Raw genomic sequence first — 18,905 nt, 5'->3', positions numbered from 1 at the left:
AAAGGTGAGTGGAGAGTGTTTCTAACTTATCTCAGAATATTTCCAGGTTGTGACTGCAGAGAGTGAAAGCTAAAACAGAAATAATGGAATGAGAACTGAAACAGCAGATTTCTAGTCAGCATTGCAGAACTGTATCAGTGCCTGAACATTGTGCAGGGTTTGTAGAGGAACTGGCATCAAGGAGGGAAACCCCAGTGTGCTTGTACTGGAAAAGAATGGTTGGAAGAGAATGGAAGGTTGAAGAGGAAAAGGATGGAGAGAGAAAATGGGCTGGGTTTCCTCAAGGCTGCATAAGGGTAGGAAGAAAAGTTGATGAGCAGCTTTTAGGCAGAAAACTAGTAGGAGGAAAGGAATTAATATTATGGTTGTCTGGGCTAAGCTGATGTACAGGAGTAAGTATGAGGATTTGCACAACAGTGACACATTCTGAACTGGACTGACACATTGTGTATGTTGTGAATTGGAAAATGGAAGAGGTTGGTCTCACAGGTGGTTGTGGGAATATCTGACTGTGGCATGGAGGGACAGAGCAGGCAAACTGGTATGAGCGGAAGATCCAACAGCAAGCAGCTTAGCAGTGTGGAAACTGAGCTTGCTGAGGAAAGGAAGGAAGGGAGGGAGGAGCAGAAGCTGAATCTGGAGCTCTGGCCACTTTAAAGGCAAAGGTCCACTTTTGCTAGATAATAATGCTCCTGCAGGGCATCTGGGGATTCTTTACATCTTGGTACCAGAATCATATAGGGATTTAAGAATGAGGCATTTGAGGCATCCTGTCTGTCACACTATGGCTGGTCATTGGACTTGTGTGGAAGTTCACCATCAGCAAACAGGCTGGGATTGCAGGAGATGATGCTGAAACCTCTGTGCTGAACTCTTCTGAGTAGACTCTGCTGTTTTTGAAAAGTATTTGAAGAGTCTCAAAGAAACACCTGCAGTTTAAAGTCACAAGTGCTTAATGTGATGCTTCCTAAATCGAAATTTTCACTGTGTGCCTTGCAGTCACATCCAAAAGAAAATCATGTCTTTTGTTTTAAAAGGTGTATCTTCCACAGTGGAATACCAGACGGTAGAGTTGGAACGTGAGCTTGAAAAAGTGAGAAGCAAGAAAACAAATCTAGGTAATGAACTTTCTGGTGTTTCATGTAGATTGTGGTTTACTAAATGACATTAAGGTGCTGTGTTTAGTTTGGAGCAGTTGGTTGATTGATTCCACTTTGTTCTTAACTAAATTTGTACGTTTGCAAATATGTCAGATGAAATCATTGCACCCCTCCAACAAGAAAAAAAATGAAGTAAGGAGTCTGATTTGGATCTTATTTTTAACAATATTTTAGAGAAATTGTAACTCTTTTTTGCATAATATGCTTATGAATATTTGGGCTAATCAATGACTTGACTTTTCTTTTTGTATTTGAATTATTTCTGTAAAATTCAAACAGTGTTTTCTTTTCTTTCACATGCTAGTGATGTCCAGTGAAGTTCTGTCTTTCCTGCCTTACAAGAGGAAAATACTATTAAAATATCTGAAATTCTGTTCTCTCCCTTTAGGTCATGCTAAAATATACATGTAAACAGTGTATTGTAAATTCAGCAGATTTTAAACTTTGTGGAACTGCTGTGTACTAGGGGAAGAAAAAGGTTAAGGGGAAATATGCCTCTTGGAAAAATCTGCTTGTCTCTGTCTCCCCAGCCTTTCTCTAGAGAGGTTTCATGTTTTTGCCATTGGTTTTTAGAGCTGTACAGGGTGGATGTTCTTATGAAGTGGTTGATTTTTGTTCCAGATCAGGATGCTGTTGTTACTTATATTTATAGTGAGTTTATGGGTAGCTGAATGATTCTTGTTTTATTCCAAGGTGATCTGTGGTATTAGGCTTATGTTTTTTTCTCTTCTGAACAGAACGGAGGAAAAAAGCTTCTGCTTGGGAAAGGAATTTAGTTTATCCAGCTGTCATGATATTGCTCCTGACTGAGACAGTAAGAATTTTCTTTTTTTTCCCCAGCAAAAAAGTATAAGAGTTCTTTGGTTATTTGAGGAAATAGTTTTAATTTTTTTGAGTGAAGATTGTTTAAGCAACAATCTTGATATTCTTTTCCTGACCATTTAACAAAAACTTAACTATATGTAGTCTGGTGAGGATAAATGTGAAGACTTCAAAAATGTGGAATACTTTTCAATAACAAGACTGTTTCCTCTTTTTTATAGTCCTTTTCAGTTCTTTTAGTCGCTCTCAACATTCTTTACCTGTTGGTTGATGAGACTGCAATGCCCAAGGGATCAGGGGTAAAGTAATCTTCTTTTACAATTTTTATAATTTTAGTATAGCTTTGGAGGCCTTGCAGAAGTGCAAGTGAGAGCTTTAGCTTTAATATTGTGGAAACCAATGAGCTTTGACCTTGACTTTGCTTCTAGGTTTCATTCCTGAGCCCACAGAAACAATTATTACATGTCATGTTGTAGTGAGTTCTTACTAAAACAGTGCAGAGGCTTTATGTAGATACAGTGATGCACTACAGCAGATCAGTAATCTGGAGCTTGCAGTTCTGTCTTTGCAATGCATTTCACTGCAGTTTGAAAGCCGCTGGTGCCACATTGCATGGGGTGGGGGGCCTTGGAAGGTGGGATATCAGAACCCCCCTGAAACATTGATTTGAGAAAAGGCTGTATTGCATATAGGATGTTCCATGTTTTGTTCTTGGTAGAAGTTAACTTTATGAACTGTTGCATGTATCTTATTTAATTATGCAAAGTATCTTTTTCCTTGTAGGGACCTGGAATAGGAAATGCCTCCTTATCCACCTTTGGCTTCGTGGGAGCAGCACTTGAAATCATTTTGATTTTGTATCCTTTCTGAAAGAATTCTGTCTGTTAACAAGTATTCTCTCTAGTTTTCTGGGACACTGATAATACACTAAGACACTAGCCTGGAAGGAAGAAAGATAGGTCAGTCCTTCTCAAACACTTGTTTTTGTTTCTTTTTTCTTTAGTTCTTAAGACTTTTAGGAGACTGCTGAGAACTTGAGTGAAACTTGCATTCCTTGGAGGTTCCTTTTTTCCTTGATTCTCACAGCTATCTTATGGTATCTTCTGTCGTCGGCTTCTACAGTCTTCGTTTTTTTGAGAATTTCACTCCCAGGAAGGATGACACAACTATGACAAAGGTAAGGTACAATCTGGGATGGGCATGGCCCCCTCCTGTCTTTCTTGCCACCCAAGACAAACTGACTCTCTTAGTTATTGCCCTGAATGGCTCATTTGCAGTGGTCAGTATTTGTTTGTAAGCTGGGTAAACACAAACTGGAAGATTGTCAAAATGCTGAATGAGTGGGAAAAAGGATGTGCTCTGTTTAGTTTGGATGGCATCCATTCACTTGTAAAAAGCCAGGAATGGCAGAGCTTGTTAACTGGCTATAGAAAAGCAAGTGAAAGAACTTCCTTCAAAGGGAACTTATTGCTAATGAGTAACTTCGATTGTGGTAACTGTACTTCAGGGAGCTTGTTTGAGATCTGAACAACGTGGTTGCTAGAAGTAATACAGACAAAGTAATTCAAATTTGATTCATGAAACTAAGACTGAGGACAGCTATTCAGCAACATTTTGCCATCTGAAGCTAATTTGACTTTCTACAATTTAGCACTGGCTTTAGAATAACCAATGTTGTTACCTAATTGGGAGGAACATGCCTAGGTTTTTGGCAAAATATTCCCCCAGCTGACATGGGGAAGTGATCAGTAACCAAGGAACAGATGTTGAATTTAATTATTTTTTCAATATGTTTAGTTTTTTTAATTTATGTAATGGATTAAGATACTTTTACTACAAATTGTTGGAAATGACAAAGTGGGTATGCACTCAGAATGGTTAGAGGAATAAGTGGCAGAGAGTTGGAATGTTCTTAATATTTCCTATTGATTGTTTACAGTACACCAGGAATAATGTGAAAATAAGTAGTGAATGTACAAATGTCTACCTACTTTCAAGCTTACTTTTTTTTTCTTTTTGGCTTCTGATAGAACTAGACCTGAAGAAAATGATCCCTTGTGAAAGAAAGTTTCAATTACTCTTTTTAAAGGCTTTACAAGAACAAGAAGAAATCTAACAGCTGTGAATTTTTTGGTATTATTTAAAGTAGACAACAGGCATTGAATTGAAAGGAAGCTCTTTGTTGTAATTTTTTTAAATAGTGCTAATCCTGCAAGCAGTTACATCCAAGGCTTAAGCTGATGTATCAGTCATCCATTCTAAGCCCATGGAATTGTTCTTTTATAAAACATTCACAGGAAGTAAGTAAACAGTTGATGCTTTGCAACATAGTTGTTTTGAATAATTTTGGATCTGAGCATACCTAACACTTTCATTAAAAGCACATGAATACATATTTGATTTTTTTTCTTGGATCATTTTTGTCTTGTGTAACACCATGTGGAGAGGAGTGACAGAAGTCAGCAAGACTAACAATATGTTACTGTAAATTGCTTTAGGTTCAATTTGAAGAATGTGCCTTTTAAGAATTATTCTTTTTCATCCTGACCGCTGTTTTTCTTTGTGTTCCCTTCAGCAATCTCATTTATCATTTAAATGCTGTTTGTCATTTTCAAACAGATAATTGGAAACTGTGTCTCAATCTTGGTGCTGAGCTCTGCCTTGCCAGTGATGTCAAGGACACTGGGTAAGTGAAATGGAAGTAACATCATAATAAAGGATGTTTAATTGAATTAAAAAAAATACAAGGAAAAAGAAGAGCCTGTAGCTGTATTTTCCACAGTATGTAATTTGCCATCACTTTCAGATGAAGGAGCATGTATCTGTGGCCTTCATTTCTACATGAACTGTTGAACATACATCTATATACATGAACTGCAGAACATACTTAATAAAAAGAAAAAGATGCCAAACTTTTTTAGAGAATATATTATTTTAAGAAGGTCAGATTTGAGACTTCTTAAAACAGGAGATTGTGAGATGAAAAGATGGGAAAACTGATTGTCCAGAGCAGTCTGAAATAGTTTCATGTTCACTGTAAAATTAGTGCTTAGTTCCTGTCAAGAACTACATTTGGGATTTGGTGTCTGAAATTTGAGGTAACACTGAGTGCAAATGGCTTTTTAAAACGAGGTAATGATTCTTCATTTATTAAGTTTTTTAATCAGCAGTGATATCAGGCTACTTTTATTTTCCCTACAATAATATGCTTGTATTTTTTGTTAACTTAATTTTTCAAATTTTACAATCTGGAGTCTACCGTAGCAGAACTGAAGAACTCCTGATTTTATTGCTAAGGATTGGGAGTAGCATCTGAAGTAGTTAATCTGTTTTAAGCAGTTAGAAAAGTGTTGTATCTTCACTTTAATTAGGTAATCTTCAGCTTGAATTCTTGAAGTTAAATTGCAAGGCTATTACATGTTTTAAGTAGTGCAGAATCCTTGTAACTAATGTGAATTTCATTGGGAACATTAAATAGAACAAAACAAAAATCTTCACCTCAGGCTGTACAAGCCTTAAGTACAAGCTTGGAAGTTTGAGCTCAGGCCCACAGACCAGCAGTGTGTGCTCAGTAGTTCTCTAGCTGGTCTTCCTTTCAGGGAGAACACTCTTGAATCAAGAGTAGTTCATGGTTTTCCAGTATTTTACTGTATGTTCTCATGCTATGTGTATCTACAGAGGGGACATTTTAATAAGTTATTAATCATTTTTATAGCAAATGAAAAACCCTCTGCAATGCCTTTTGGAGAGTTGAATCTTAAAATAAGCATTCTAGAACTTTCTTAAAAAAATCTGTAGTAAAACTCCACAAAAATGCAAAAGGGTAATTGAAGTACTTAAAGCAGTGCAGTTTTAAAATATAACCAGTACAGTAAAGGTCTAAGAAGTGAAATGGTTCTAGCATGTGGAGCCAGATGTTACATAGAAAAATCACTGTTTTAGAATAGAATTGTAACATAAGTTTGTGTCCACTAAGTTACTGCATTCAAGACTTGTTTAATAGAAAATAAAATTAATTGTTAATGATCCATGAGATTACCAGCTGATAATAACCAGATTCTGTGGGAGTAAGTGTACACGCTGGGTCTATTGTTGTCTCATAGGAAACAGATTAATGGTAAAACTCACTTAAAAACCAGACTAACAAGTGAAATTCCTGAATAGTTTGCCATAGAGATAAATAAAAGAAGAAAAAAGATGGAACAATTAACACACAGCTAACAAATGCACAGTCACAGCTGTCCAAACAGGATTAATAGAGTGTATTAGAGTACAGTGAGTCATGTGGTGCTTTTGCAGAAATATCAATGTGTGTTGCACTACATGCCACCTCCCTGTGGCACTGAATAGATGAAAAGAAATAAATATGTTAAGCAGATTCATAGTCTTTTCACTTTATTAAAAAAGCGAGATTCTAGGCTATACAGAAAAGACTAGACTTTATCCTTATGGGAAAGGTGAAAAAGCAGAAGTTATCTAATACATGCACTGACCTTTTTCAACTTTTAAAAATGGAAATAGTTTCTTCTTACATGTTTCATAGCATTCTAATTAGATATGTAGGTGGTGGATATGCCTAATCTGTCATTCTTCTAGAACTCCAGGAAAGTTTTAAACTAAAATAAGTTAACTCATATTTCCCCAGAACTTTTCAGCCTTTTAGTAGCCCTTCAGAAATGCTTCCCACCAACACCATATTGCTAGTCACAGAGAAACAAATTAGGAACATGGCACTTAAAGTCAAGAATACAAAAAACAATTCCAGGGAAAATTGAACTTTCTTGTATATGGAAGTTTTCCTAGAGTTCTACACTTGAGTATTATGTACAAGTAAATGGGGATTTTAAATTTATTTGTGTGTGCTGTCTAAAACCTCCCATTTGTTTTTTATTTAATAGTTTATTTGGTAAAATTTCACCAGCTTTTGTGTTTATATATTTGTGCCACTAGATATGCAAATTTTTGTTCAATTACTGAAGAGTTATTAAAAGTCTTGTTTTTTTTCTCTGTGGGCTGAGTAGATACTGCTTGTATAAGAAAGACATCAAAACCTTTTTAACCTTTTTCTCCCATGAGTTTACAGACTGTTACTGTGTCACTTGTCTGATGAGCAGTGACTTCTGTTTGTAAGAAGAAATTGAATGTAATTTATGGACAATAATTTTCCCACCTACTTTAACAGAAGTGTCAGGGTTCATTTCTGTTTGTCCTGGTAACACTGCTCCATGGCTCACTGTTCTTCTGGACCTCTCTTTGTCAAGGAATGTTTTTCCTTTTCCAGAGAATTCCAGTGCTCTGCCTGTTTTGTTCCTTTTCCTTTAAAGTTTTGGGAGCCTCTACGTTCAAACCTGACTTTCTTAATTTTCATGTGGCTTCACAATCTGGCCAAAACACTGCTGCTTTGGAAATGCTAAGGACACTGTTTGCCTTCAAGTGGGAAAGCAGCTCTGTGTTTATTGTCCTTCATTTCTTTACCAGTTAATTCAGTTGTTTTATTCTTTCTGTGCTAAGAACTGTGCTTTTTTTTAGTATTTCTCCCTGCCTCTTTTGCTGTCTTGATCAGTGATTGTTTTGTTTCATCCTTTGAAACTTCTTTTTATTTCGGTATTTTTTCCTTAGGTACCAATTCAATTCCCATGTTTTAATTTAAATGACTGATGCTGAGTATAAAAAGTGTGTATATCTTTCAACATTGTGATAACTGGCTTGCAAGCCTTGGGTATACAGATACAGTGAGATTTTTAAGTGTCAGGTTTACCCTTGGAAGAAGTGTAGCTGACCCTTAATTCTGTCTCTTCATTTATTATCACTTTTGAAGTCAGTTTTTAAAAGCCCCAAAACACTTTCAAAATAAGATGATAGAAAATCAGGAGCTTTCAGGAGTTTCAGAGCCAGAGCTACTTTGTGATTGCCTCATTTGCTGCTGCCATTTTAGTTCTGGGGCAGGGTCAGCTTCCTGCTTTTTGTTGTGAGGGCACACTTCCCTCTGACATCATCTGTGCCAAAGGTTTTTTGGGAATACAACAGCCTTTGAATCCTAGACAGTGATCGTGTGGCTGTCATCTCAATGTTCTGCCATGTGTTCAGTGCAGTATTCATGACACCTGACAAAGGAACAACCTGTGGTTCTTCCTCTTCTGCCATGGGCCCAACACCTTGTAGGGCCTTGTAGATGTTTCCATGTTTCAGAAAAATGTTGTTCACTTAATTAGTGATTGACAGGCCTTTGATCAGCACAAAGCCCAAGTGTCAGAGTTGGAGGTGCCCTGTGAAGAAGACTTGTCAGCACCATCTTTCAGCCTCTTTGCCTTCTGTGCAAATGCTCCATGGCTGTAGTGGTGGGTGTATCCAGGAGAAAAACTGCAATTGGAAAGATGTCTTTAAACTTTGGTTTCAAAAGCAGTGCTCTGGAAGAACACTTTAAACACTTTAAAGGCTTCCTGTTTACCATAAAATGTTGTGGCTCTTATAGAAAGGCTGTTTGCTACCTGTGTTTTTTAAAATCAAAGCTCAAGGTGCATTTCATTCTTTTCTGGAATCATTAAGGGTTTTATAGAAACTGAGTTTTCAAGCAGTTTTCACACTAAAGCTGATTTTTTTCTAGTTACATTTACTAATATTATAAAAAGAGTTCTTATCTAGAATAGACAATTCATTTCAATTCCCATTATTCAATTGTTTTACTATGAAATTTAAAAAACATTTTGATAAAGGTGTCATACAGTTTTATAGTGACCAACAAACATTGTCTGGTGTGTTTAACCATCTGTCCTCTGGTGTGCTGTCTGTAAGAATTTTGCATCCAAATGTAAATATAAAAGAAGGAAATTTTTGCGTTTCCTAAAAAGTGTTATGAATATTTTGATCTAAATCTTGTATGAAATTCAACAGGAATCACCAGATTTGATCTCCTTGGAGACTTTGGAAGGTTCAACTGGCTGGGGAACTTCTACATTGTGTTATCTTACAACTTGCTCTTTGCTATCATGACAACGTTGTGTCTGGTCAGAAAGTTCACGTCTGCTGTGCGAGAAGAGCTCCTGAAGGCATTAGGTAACACAGCCCTGAAAATTCCCTCTGTGCTCCACCACTCCCTTTCTCCACCACTGACACCTCCTTGATGTGCTACTGGTAAAGTTCTGCCCCAGCTCACAGAATACTTTTTTTTTTTTGGTGGAAATTTCTCTAAGTTAAGGTGTGAGGATAAATAATGTGTTGTTTTTTGAAGAGTCCAGAGCTAAGGTACAAAGTTGATTTCAGGGATATGCCTGTGGTACTTATTGGTCTTCAGTTGGATTTTCAGTCTTTGGAGAGCACAGAAGCATTCTCATTGCTATGAGCAATTATTCCACATTAAAACCTCAGCTTGTGTTTGGGTTGTCTTTCTTTTTTGTCTAAAGCAACTTATTAGTTCCCTATAAATAGTTAGCAGAGATCTCAACTTTGTTGTCATACTTTTTTTTGAACATCTATTCAGAAAATCATTGTACACAATGTACAGAACCTTGGTAACTGTCTGAGTAAAACCTGTACCTGATATAATCAAAAATTTGATCAAATTTTGCATTGATATTTCTTGACCATAGATGAAAAGATTGAAACACATTTGATACTAAGAGGATAAAATGTTTTTTTTTTTATTACTTTTTTTATTCTATTGTTGTTGCCTCATCTTCACTAATTAACAAAGCTCCTCTCTCTTTAGATCCCTAGAGTAGTATTTGCTTAAATTGAGAGGATTAATGGTGAAACTTTAGTGTTTCTTTGTAGCTGAGGATTCAGTTTGCATCATCTAGAAGTTAGTTTTCACTGCTTTGAGTTGTGATGCTGAAACAAAATCCAAGCACTTCCCAGAGTGCTGGTGGAAGATTAGTTTAAAATTGTTGGAAAATAATTAGAAGCAAAATGTTTAATAAAAAATTACAGATGTTGAAGGCAGATTAAGAAACATGAAAAGGCAGGCATAGTAGGGTAATGGTCACTGATTTAACACAAGTAGGGAGTCACAAACCCTGAAATGGGCAGGTTCCTGGCACAGGCTGGGTTTCTTTTCAGTGATGTACATAACAAACTGTCTGTTAAAAACTGTCCCATGGAATTCAAAGAATGAGAACCAAAACTGGCCTATGACCAAAACATTGACATATTAGGACTGCAAATAAGGCAGTATTAAGGAGATTTTGGTTTCTTAGTAGTGCTGTCAATTTTGGAATTCCAATTCCAGCAATGCAAGAAATTAAACTTTGTACATCTCAGCGCTTCAGGGTAGTCTACACAAAATGAATAAGAAACTCTTCCCAGGTTTTATCCTTAACTTCTCAGAGACTTGATAAGAGACTTCAGAGAGAAACTGTAGCAAGCAAGGAAGGACTGACATCATGCCTCTTTTGAATAAAATATGGCTAAATTTGCCATCTTTCCTCACTGCCCCCCCCTTCCCCCCCCCCCCCCCCCCCCCCCAAAAAAAAAAGAGTAATTTAACTGCTTGCCTGGGGCAATTAGCACTCACAATAGAGAATTGTGCAATAAGAACAAATGATTGGAAACAGAGCTAAATCAGTAATAGTGTAGTATTAAAAATGTAATTAGACATATAAATAGTTTAGAGACATGATCTGGTCATCACCAGTGACTTTAAGATCAGCAGTGGGTGATTTACAATAAGATGTTATATTTTAAAATAATTAATTAATAATTATCAAATTAATAAAATGAATCATTTTAGGTAATTATTTAGGTATTTTTAGGTGACAGAGTAAATTATTGCAAGGCTTTCTTGGTTCTGAACATCTGAATCTGTGATTTAAGCAATGGAAAGTTAGGGTTCTCACTGTAATGGGTTTTCTCTCTTGAACAACACTGAGGGAATTTCCCAGAAGCAGTTCTTACGGGAGGTAGAACTTCAGTTCTGGTCTTCAGCAAATGTGAAGTCTGCAATCACAAAGCAGGGTTTGGGTTATCTGTGTTCTTTTGAATGCCTGTGTGCATGAAACAAGGGGGAGTCTAAGTTTTTCCTTATTCTGTAATATTTTGCAGGATTAGATAAACTTCATCTATCAAACAATCCCAGAGACTCGGAGACAAAGCCTTCTGCAAATGGCCATCAGAAAACACTGTGATAACAGTCACCTGCAGTCAGCAGAGCTGAAAACATCAACCTCATGGCATTCCTGTCATCTCATCAGCATTTTTATATTGCTTTTAGTTGTTACTTTGGGTCGAGCCTTGTCTCATTTTGATGCTGTGTGCTTCTGAGGAAGTTAGGTGTGTCAGATTCTTCTCTTTCCAGTGAACTTTTGGTCTGCTTGTTTATTTCCAGGAAGTTAATGCAGGAGGTGCCTTGAAGACTGGAAGCTGAAGAGAAAAATGCATTCCTTTTTATTTGTTGACAGTCTCACATCTTTATTTTTAGACTTGCTACCATTTGAATGCACAGTACCTCCTGTGTTATTAAAACACAGCTATAAAGAATAACTTTGGGACTTGATTTAAAAAAAAAAAGAAAAAGAAGGTAACATACACTTGAAGGCCAATATGACCCTTACTGGAAATGTAAAGTAGCTGGAGTAGGTACCTGTGACAGGAGACAAACAGCTCTACTGAGAGTGAGTTAAAAAGGACAGGAGAGATCACAGTGCTGGATGCAGTAGGCTGTGTCATGGTGCCTTCTCAGAAGGGCCAGTGTTTTCAGCTCTCTGTTCTTAACTCCAAATGCCAGCTGGCTTTACTGGTGGTCAAATGATGTCTTACAGAAGTCCAAGATGAAGATTAACTTCAGTGTTAAATCTGAGCCTGGTATGCTTTGTAAAAAGCTGTGTAGACCCTCTGTCACAGCTCTCATTTCTGTGAGCTGTTGTGCCCTGGAGGTCCCTTCCCCTTCCCAAGATCCCCTGTGAAATTTTTGATGAACTACTGTGTGAAAGCAGTATCTGGAATCAATGCAAGGAGCACAGGCCTAGGAGGCTGCAGTTGCAGTTTTCTACAATCTTTAATTTGAAGTAAATTTCTCTGAGTTTATACTTCAGTTACCAGGATTTCTGTTCAGTGGCATAACCCAGTTACCTGTCACTAGCCTGTTTTTTAATGTACACATGAATATGTAAATAGGCCTATATGTGTAGATATCATAAATTAAGTTTTAAGGTTATAGAGATGACAATAGGTGGTTTGGTAAGTAAAACGTGTGTGCAGTCTTGGTAGTTTGAATTTCTGAACTGTTTAACTGCTCAGAGGCCTTAGATTCAAGATGGCATCAGTGGGTGATAATGTCCTTTCTTGTAGCATTTCCTTGCAGCCTTAGGAATCCTTTAAGCAGTTTATAGTAAAGAAAAATACCAAGTAAGTATTCAAAATCTGGTTGCACTTTTGTCCTGCTCAGCCACAAGTAATCTCCAAACAGACTGGAATGGGGACACCTTCAGTGAGTCCCCCTTCATGTAGGGAGCCAGAAAATTTTCCTGTTCATTTTCTATTTCTGTGAAACGAGTCTGCCTGTCTGTAGTTTGAGGTCTTATATTAACTGGTGACAACTTGGTTTCCAGTGTGGTTCCAAAATAAGGTAAACCTAGTGTCAGAAACTCTTTGGATGTTCTCTTGAGATGACTGCTTTGGGCTGTAGACCTTATTGCTGTGTGTATGAATGTCTGCTTGTTTTTTTTTTTTTCCCCTAAAGTGCTTCAAAAATCATGCTCTAGTGCACATGAGGATTTATCTTTTTTCAGCTGCCTTTTCTGACTTGAACTGGGGCATAATGTAAATATTTCTGTAGTAAATATGATGCTAGAGAATTACTTTTTTTTTTTATGTGTGTGTGTGATAAGTATAAATTCAAGGTTTATTGAGCTGACTATTGATGTGTTGTATCAAGTCTTGGAAGAAAAAGTAAAATTACTTGATTTCACCAAGATGTACAAGCATCTTTTCTCTTGTTTAGTGCTGACACTTTAGTGAGAAATCTTTATCTGAGTCAAAGTTCTGCAACCAATAACCAAGAACTATAATTAAAAGTTGTTCTAAAATGAGTTTATATTTAAAATATTGGGAGATCTATTATTAGGGGCATCAGTCAGGTATTCTCAAAGCTTGTAGCCTTATGTATTGGCATCATAGTTAAAACCCAGTGAAATATGTCCACTTTTCCATGCAAGTCATTGTATGACCAAAATTGCCCTCATGTCTTACTGGGGTGGTGAACTGTGGTGTGTGAGGCCAGTTAGTACTGTAACAGAAATATCTGTTATCTAAAAGCTAAGACAGTTAATACACTCTGAAGAAATTAATATTAGGAATGAACCTAGGAGTATGAACCAGCATAGGTCTTGCTCTTTGTGCCTTTGGAGAGATGTTTGTCGTGGCATCAGTGACCCAAGAACACAGAAAAAGGTGGATTATAATGTGTGTGTGTGGCTTCTGCAAGTGAATTGGGCAATTACTTCAACTGAGCAGGGGCAGTTCCTGCCAAAAAGCACCCAAGCATCAGGCAAGACTTTAAAATTCTTATATCAAAACAAATGTTTGGGCCTCCACTGTCCCCTCCCCTTCTGCTGGATTCTGCAGGCAGATGTGTGGGTTAAGGCTATGTTAGGGAAGACTTTACACTGGACTCTGTGGGATGGTTGAGGTGCTGTGTGGTTTCCAAGGTGGATGAGAAATTCAGAACTACCCTGTGCAATTACTGACAGTGTTGTGTTTTAAAATCAACTGCTGATATTGTGACACTGTCTACATTGAAATATGCCTTTGGCCTTGAAAATGACGTGCTTATGCAAAGCTTTGTCACTGCATGCAAGATACAGGTCACTGTATACTTCTCACAGAATCATATGGTCACTTAAGTACGAGCAACTGGTAATTCATTAATGGATATTGACAATACATTCCTAGTATTTTGACTCATGTAGAGTCAGGTGGTCTATACCTTCAAGGTATATACAGCTGATCTTAGTAACATTAACATCTGCCTCACTTCTTATGAGGCAAAAAGCACATCAATGCTTCCATCTTCAACTAGATACCACACAAGACCAAAAAATAGATGTAAAGTGAGTGTTTTAAGTTAGCTGGTTTTTGGCTTTTTTTCTGTGTTGGTAGCACAATATTAAATGCAATTGCAGAACTGTAATATTTGTGGTATTTCTGAGCATAAAGCACACATGCTTATCACTTTAAGCTAAAAAATAGTAGTATTGGTTACTGTACAAGTAACAGTTTTGCATTCATAGGGAGTTTTGTTTACTGTCTGTAATGTGTTCTTTATCTTTGGCCCTGTTCCTCTGATACCTTTGACCCTGTTGGCTGTTTTAGTGTCATAGAAATTAAAAGATTTGACAAGTGGTTTTCCTTGTCTGGTTCCCAAGTACCACCTGGAGCACCTGTGGAGGGAGGGCTGGGCTGCCCACGCAGGTGGGAAGGAGCTCCTGCAGCAGGTGCTTGGCAGGAGGGACATGGGAGCAGATCCTGGGGACACATCCTCCCCTGTGTCACCAGGAGTGTCACATCTCCCCTGTGTCACCAGGAGTGTCACATCTCCCCTGTGTCACCAGGAGTGGTGGGTGCCAAGGGGCTGCAGCCCCTGTCCATCCCACCATGTCTCTGCCGCTCACCTCTGGGGCTGTGCAGCAGCTGATGCTCCTTGAGGTGCTCCCATGTGCCCCGTGCTGTGTAGTGAAGACATGGTTCCCCTTTTCTGTAAGAAGTTACAGTCTAAATTACAAAGGAATGAGGTAGAAACAGAAAGCAGCTGGCCTCTTCCTGCATGTGGCTTTCCTTGAGTTCTAGAAGCATGCTCTAGCTTATTTCCCATCTCTTCTTCCTCTCCCAGAAGTGGGGTGGTGGTGTATGTTCAGCAACTGAGCCTTTCCCTTAGTGGGCTGGCATCTAAAATTTTAAAATAACAATTATAGGAAAACAGCTAAATCCTGTTTAACATATTCTCTGATCTTGAAAATAGCATTTTTTTAAAACCAGGGTGAGATAATCTAAGCAGAGACAAGACATTAAGGCCACATAAATAACCTCTTCAAAAAGAAATATGCTCAGTTTTGTTTTAAAAAGTGTTGATGTGAACTGTGAAGCTTTAATTGCTTTAATGAAATAAGATTCCCTACCTCCTAGCGTTAGGATTTTGTTGTTATTTTAGTGCTGAGTTGAGACAATATTGACTACACTGACTTCCCTCCCCAACCCATGAACACTGAATTTGCTGTTGGTAAGCTGGCAGGTTATTTCAGTCATATTGTCAGACTTGAACTTTACAAAAATGCTACTTTTGAATTTATCCCATTCAGCAAGAGCAAACTAAGGCCACAGCCACCAGCCACACAGTGATACAACTTCTGTCCCCTTTTCTACTTTGCCCCCTTGAGATATGCAAAACATGAAATAGCAGAAGAATCCACATAGATTTGATTTATGCACTGTGAAAAAACATACCAGAAAGCAACTTTAATTAAAGGCTTTTGAAATATTTCACAATTGAAGCACCTAGGACTCTTCTTTCAAAGAGAAAAAATGTGTCTCATTAGTATACAAATGTCAATTGTATGCTCTCTAAATAAGCCAGTAATTCACTGACACTGAAAAAAATTTCATCATTTCTTCAAATCTCTTTTGTGATTCACAGTGAAACAGTATCTTGGACTTTTATTGAAACCTGTGGACTTCTGAAGGTATCTCTGTCTTGGCAACAGAAACCATAGGATGCTTGCTAGTTTTGTGCTAACTACCATATTTTGTCAGTAACTTTTTAGCTTCATTTATTGCTCATGAATTTTTTTTTAATATACGTAGCGTTAAACGTTTTAACAAATACAGAAGGTGACTCCAAACAGTCAAAGAGATAGTGTGAGAAATATCCTGTAAATTCTGATATTCTTGACATACTGATTTCCAAGCTATTTAGAAACTGTATCTGTATGAAAGCCTTACATCAAATAGAAATTAGGAAATCCTAATTCTTAAAGGCTTTTAGGTATCTGAACGTTGATATGTACCTACTTGAGCACTTTGGAATGCTGCTTCTAGATGTTTGTTGATGACTAACCCCAAGCACTGCTGTTGCTTTTCTCCCTACCCCCATAACATTGAGTTTTATAGTCGGCATCACTGGATGAAACTCTTTTCCTGATCAGGGCTTTATTTTGCATTCCTCCTCTATTCCCTGCTTCCATAGATACCTGCTTTGATTTTAGTGGATTTATTTTCCCACATAGAGAGATATTCTCTAGTTAGAACTTCTCTTCCACTACAAAAATGTTCACATTTATGACTTGGTTTTTTACTACTAGATTCCATTTAAGCAATCTTGTCACTAGAGGGTCCTCTAACAAATTACCAAGAGCTCAAGTCAGTTTGAATCATGAGTGAGAGGGTTTAGTCATGGCATATATTTATGCTTTTAGCTTCCAGTGGTATGAGGGTAAGCCCCACTTGTCAGTGAGTGGGACGAGCTGGTTTGGCCACTGGGAGCCCCTGGGGTGGCTGTCACTGCAGGGTGCCTCCTGTTGCGGACCTGCTCTGCACCTCATCTGCTGTGGGATGTACAGAGAGACCTCCCTCAGTGGGAGGGGGACACAGTTTGTGTCAGCTCTCAGCAGGGTCAGGCTGTGAGAGATGCTGAGGTCAGGCTCTTCACCTTCCTCTGGATTTCTGTATTTCGTGTGTATAAGCATATTTTGGGCCTTCTCTCCTCATGTGAATTGATCATTCAGAGAAGTGGCATGGTGGTGATACCTGTGCAGTGGATTCAGTGGGTGTGTTTAAATGTTTAAGAAGAAAATTGGCTGGTGCATGATTTCCTGTTTCCCCCTAACCATGAGTTTTTTTCAGTCTGGACCAAAATTCTTAAGAGTCACAAAATCTCTCTGAGTACTTTCTCCTCCTTGGCTTTATATAACAAAAAATTTCAGTCACTTTTTCTTTCTTAAAGGTAGCTTTCAAAGTATTTTTGCCTTATTTGGTGTGATATCTGTTGCTTTAAGGAGAAGTGGATAGAAAAAAAAGATACATTTAGGTAATGGGATTTGAAATCTTGGGGGGTGTGTGTGTATGAAACACATGTACACAAAAAAGGGCATAATTCCTTTCCTGTGGGGTTTGGGCCCAACCCCACATTACCTAGATAGAGATCATGTGTTGCTCTTGTCTCCACTAAACTTTGTCTTTAAAATTCCCAGTGAGGAGACTGAGGATGCTCTCAGGGTGCTGCTGGCACCCTGATCCCTGGCACGTGGAATTGGCTTCATGTGTGCTTAGGTGGCATGACCATAAAAACACAATTCTGAGCTGGCCTGTCCGTGGCTGTTGGTGCTGCTGGCTGGGCTGTGATGATGGCAGCAGGTACCTTCACTGTGCACATTCAGGGGTTCACTGCAGTGTTCCTGGTTGATATCACAGTTTACAAAAACAATTCTAAGTTACGCACAATCTCTGAACTGTGTGAGGCTGGGAGGTGCTGAATGGAGCTGGTGGTCCCCTCTTGGTCTGATTTGTGCTTTAGGTTTTGTAAACTCCACAGTCTTGAGCAGCTGAATTTTCTTTCACATGGTTGTATCTGACCAAGGTGTAACACAGCTGAAAAATTGTGCTTTGAGTGTTACTTTAATCCCAGTAGTTTTTGGAGTAGACACCTTCTCCCCATCAAATCCTTCCTGGTTCATTTTAGGTCATCCAGAATTATGGTTTATAATGTTCTCTGTTGTGGGTATTTTGTTGTGTTACCAAAAAAAAAAAAAAAAAAAAAAAAAATCTGCTGCCTTAGCTAAGTTGATTTTTTTGTTTTGTTTTGTGGAAAGCAGTGGTAATATGTTTTTTTCCTTTGTTTGAAATGTTACACTGAATGTTTTGTAGGAAAATTTTTTTTTACTGTGTTTTCAATAAAGGTAAAGTGTGATTTATAGCAGAGTTTTGTCCCTTTTTTTATTATAAGCAATGAAAAAATAATCTGTGTCATTCTGAGTTATCCTGTCTGTAACTGGTGTGAATAGTTGTGTTCTTCTCTCTTTCTTCTCCCAATTTAACCTGCTTTTGTGATTTTTAAGTGGTTGCATTTCTAAACTAGCTGAGGTGGGCAATGTGATGGAGATTCCTCCACCTTCAGAGGCATCACAGCCCTGTGTTTTAAGACAGGTGTGCAGTTAATTGGAACTCTCTGCTTTAGGCCAGTGGGGATTGTTTATAGCAAAGTATGCTCATTATGCAATTTGTAAGTAATTTGCAATTCCTTAATGGTTTGACTGAAGGGCAATTTTTACATGTTAAACCCCTGACCACCATGCTTCCTAAACTGACTGTAACCTAAACAGCTTCAGACTTGAAATTCCATTTCACAGGAGACTTTAGGCTGTTTTTAAAGTTCAAGGATCACGTGTCTGGAAGGGACCTGGAGATGTTTGATCCATCCAGCTGCGCAGGATCAAACATGGCTGCATTATTCCTGGTATTTAACCAGCCTGGCAGGGGCTATCTGTGATGGGATTGCTGTGCTGTCTCTAGCCAGTATATTCCAGTGTTTAATTGTCCAAGATTTCATAAATGTCAAATGTGAAGGGCCCTTGCCATCCTTTAAGCTTTAATTTTGTTCTCAAACATCCATAGTAAAACAAGTCTTTCTGCTTGCACCAGCTTTTTCCACACCTGAAAGGTTACATTTCCCTTTACTTTCCGCACCTGAAAGGTTACATTTCCCTTCATTTTCTATATGAGAAGTGACCCCCAATTCCCTCAACAGTTTTATAGAGGCCTCTTATCATCCTTTTTGCTGACTGTGGGGATGCTTATGTATTTCTGGAAATGCAGAGCTCAAGTGGACACAGAAACCTCCAAACTTGATCTCTGGCACTACATCATGTCTTCAGTTCTTCTTCCTTTGTATTTTTTTGGGCTTGGTTGGTTTGGTTTTTTTGACAGACAGTGGGAGAAGAGGCA

General features: G+C 38.1%; 1 protein-coding gene across 3 annotated transcripts in view; it reads left to right on the top strand.

Annotated features, from left to right (window-relative positions):
* Nucleotides 1-17,880, top strand: part of LMBR1 (limb development membrane protein 1) — a 68,440-nt gene extending 50,560 nt beyond the window's left edge. For all 3 annotated transcript variants that reach the window (XM_059839670.1, XM_059839661.1, XM_059839679.1), the window contains 8 exons: nucleotides 1,038-1,118; nucleotides 1,898-1,974; nucleotides 2,204-2,281; nucleotides 2,766-2,839; nucleotides 3,069-3,159; nucleotides 4,602-4,668; nucleotides 8,874-9,035; nucleotides 11,019-17,880. In XM_059839670.1, coding sequence (XP_059695653.1) covers nucleotides 1,038-1,118; nucleotides 1,898-1,974; nucleotides 2,204-2,281; nucleotides 2,766-2,839; nucleotides 3,069-3,159; nucleotides 4,602-4,668; nucleotides 8,874-9,035; nucleotides 11,019-11,101 — 713 coding nt within the window. In that variant the 3' untranslated portion in view covers nucleotides 11,102-17,880. The remainder of the gene's footprint in view (nucleotides 1-1,037; nucleotides 1,119-1,897; nucleotides 1,975-2,203; nucleotides 2,282-2,765; nucleotides 2,840-3,068; nucleotides 3,160-4,601; nucleotides 4,669-8,873; nucleotides 9,036-11,018) is intronic.
* Nucleotides 17,881-18,905: the final 1,025 nt, after the last annotated feature.

Source organism: Haemorhous mexicanus, chromosome 1 (assembly GCF_027477595.1).
Source record: "Haemorhous mexicanus isolate bHaeMex1 chromosome 1, bHaeMex1.pri, whole genome shotgun sequence".
Lineage (NCBI taxonomy): Eukaryota > Metazoa > Chordata > Aves > Passeriformes > Fringillidae > Haemorhous > Haemorhous mexicanus.
The sequence above is the reverse complement of the archived record's forward strand: the minus strand, read 5'-3'. Positions and strand labels throughout refer to the sequence as shown.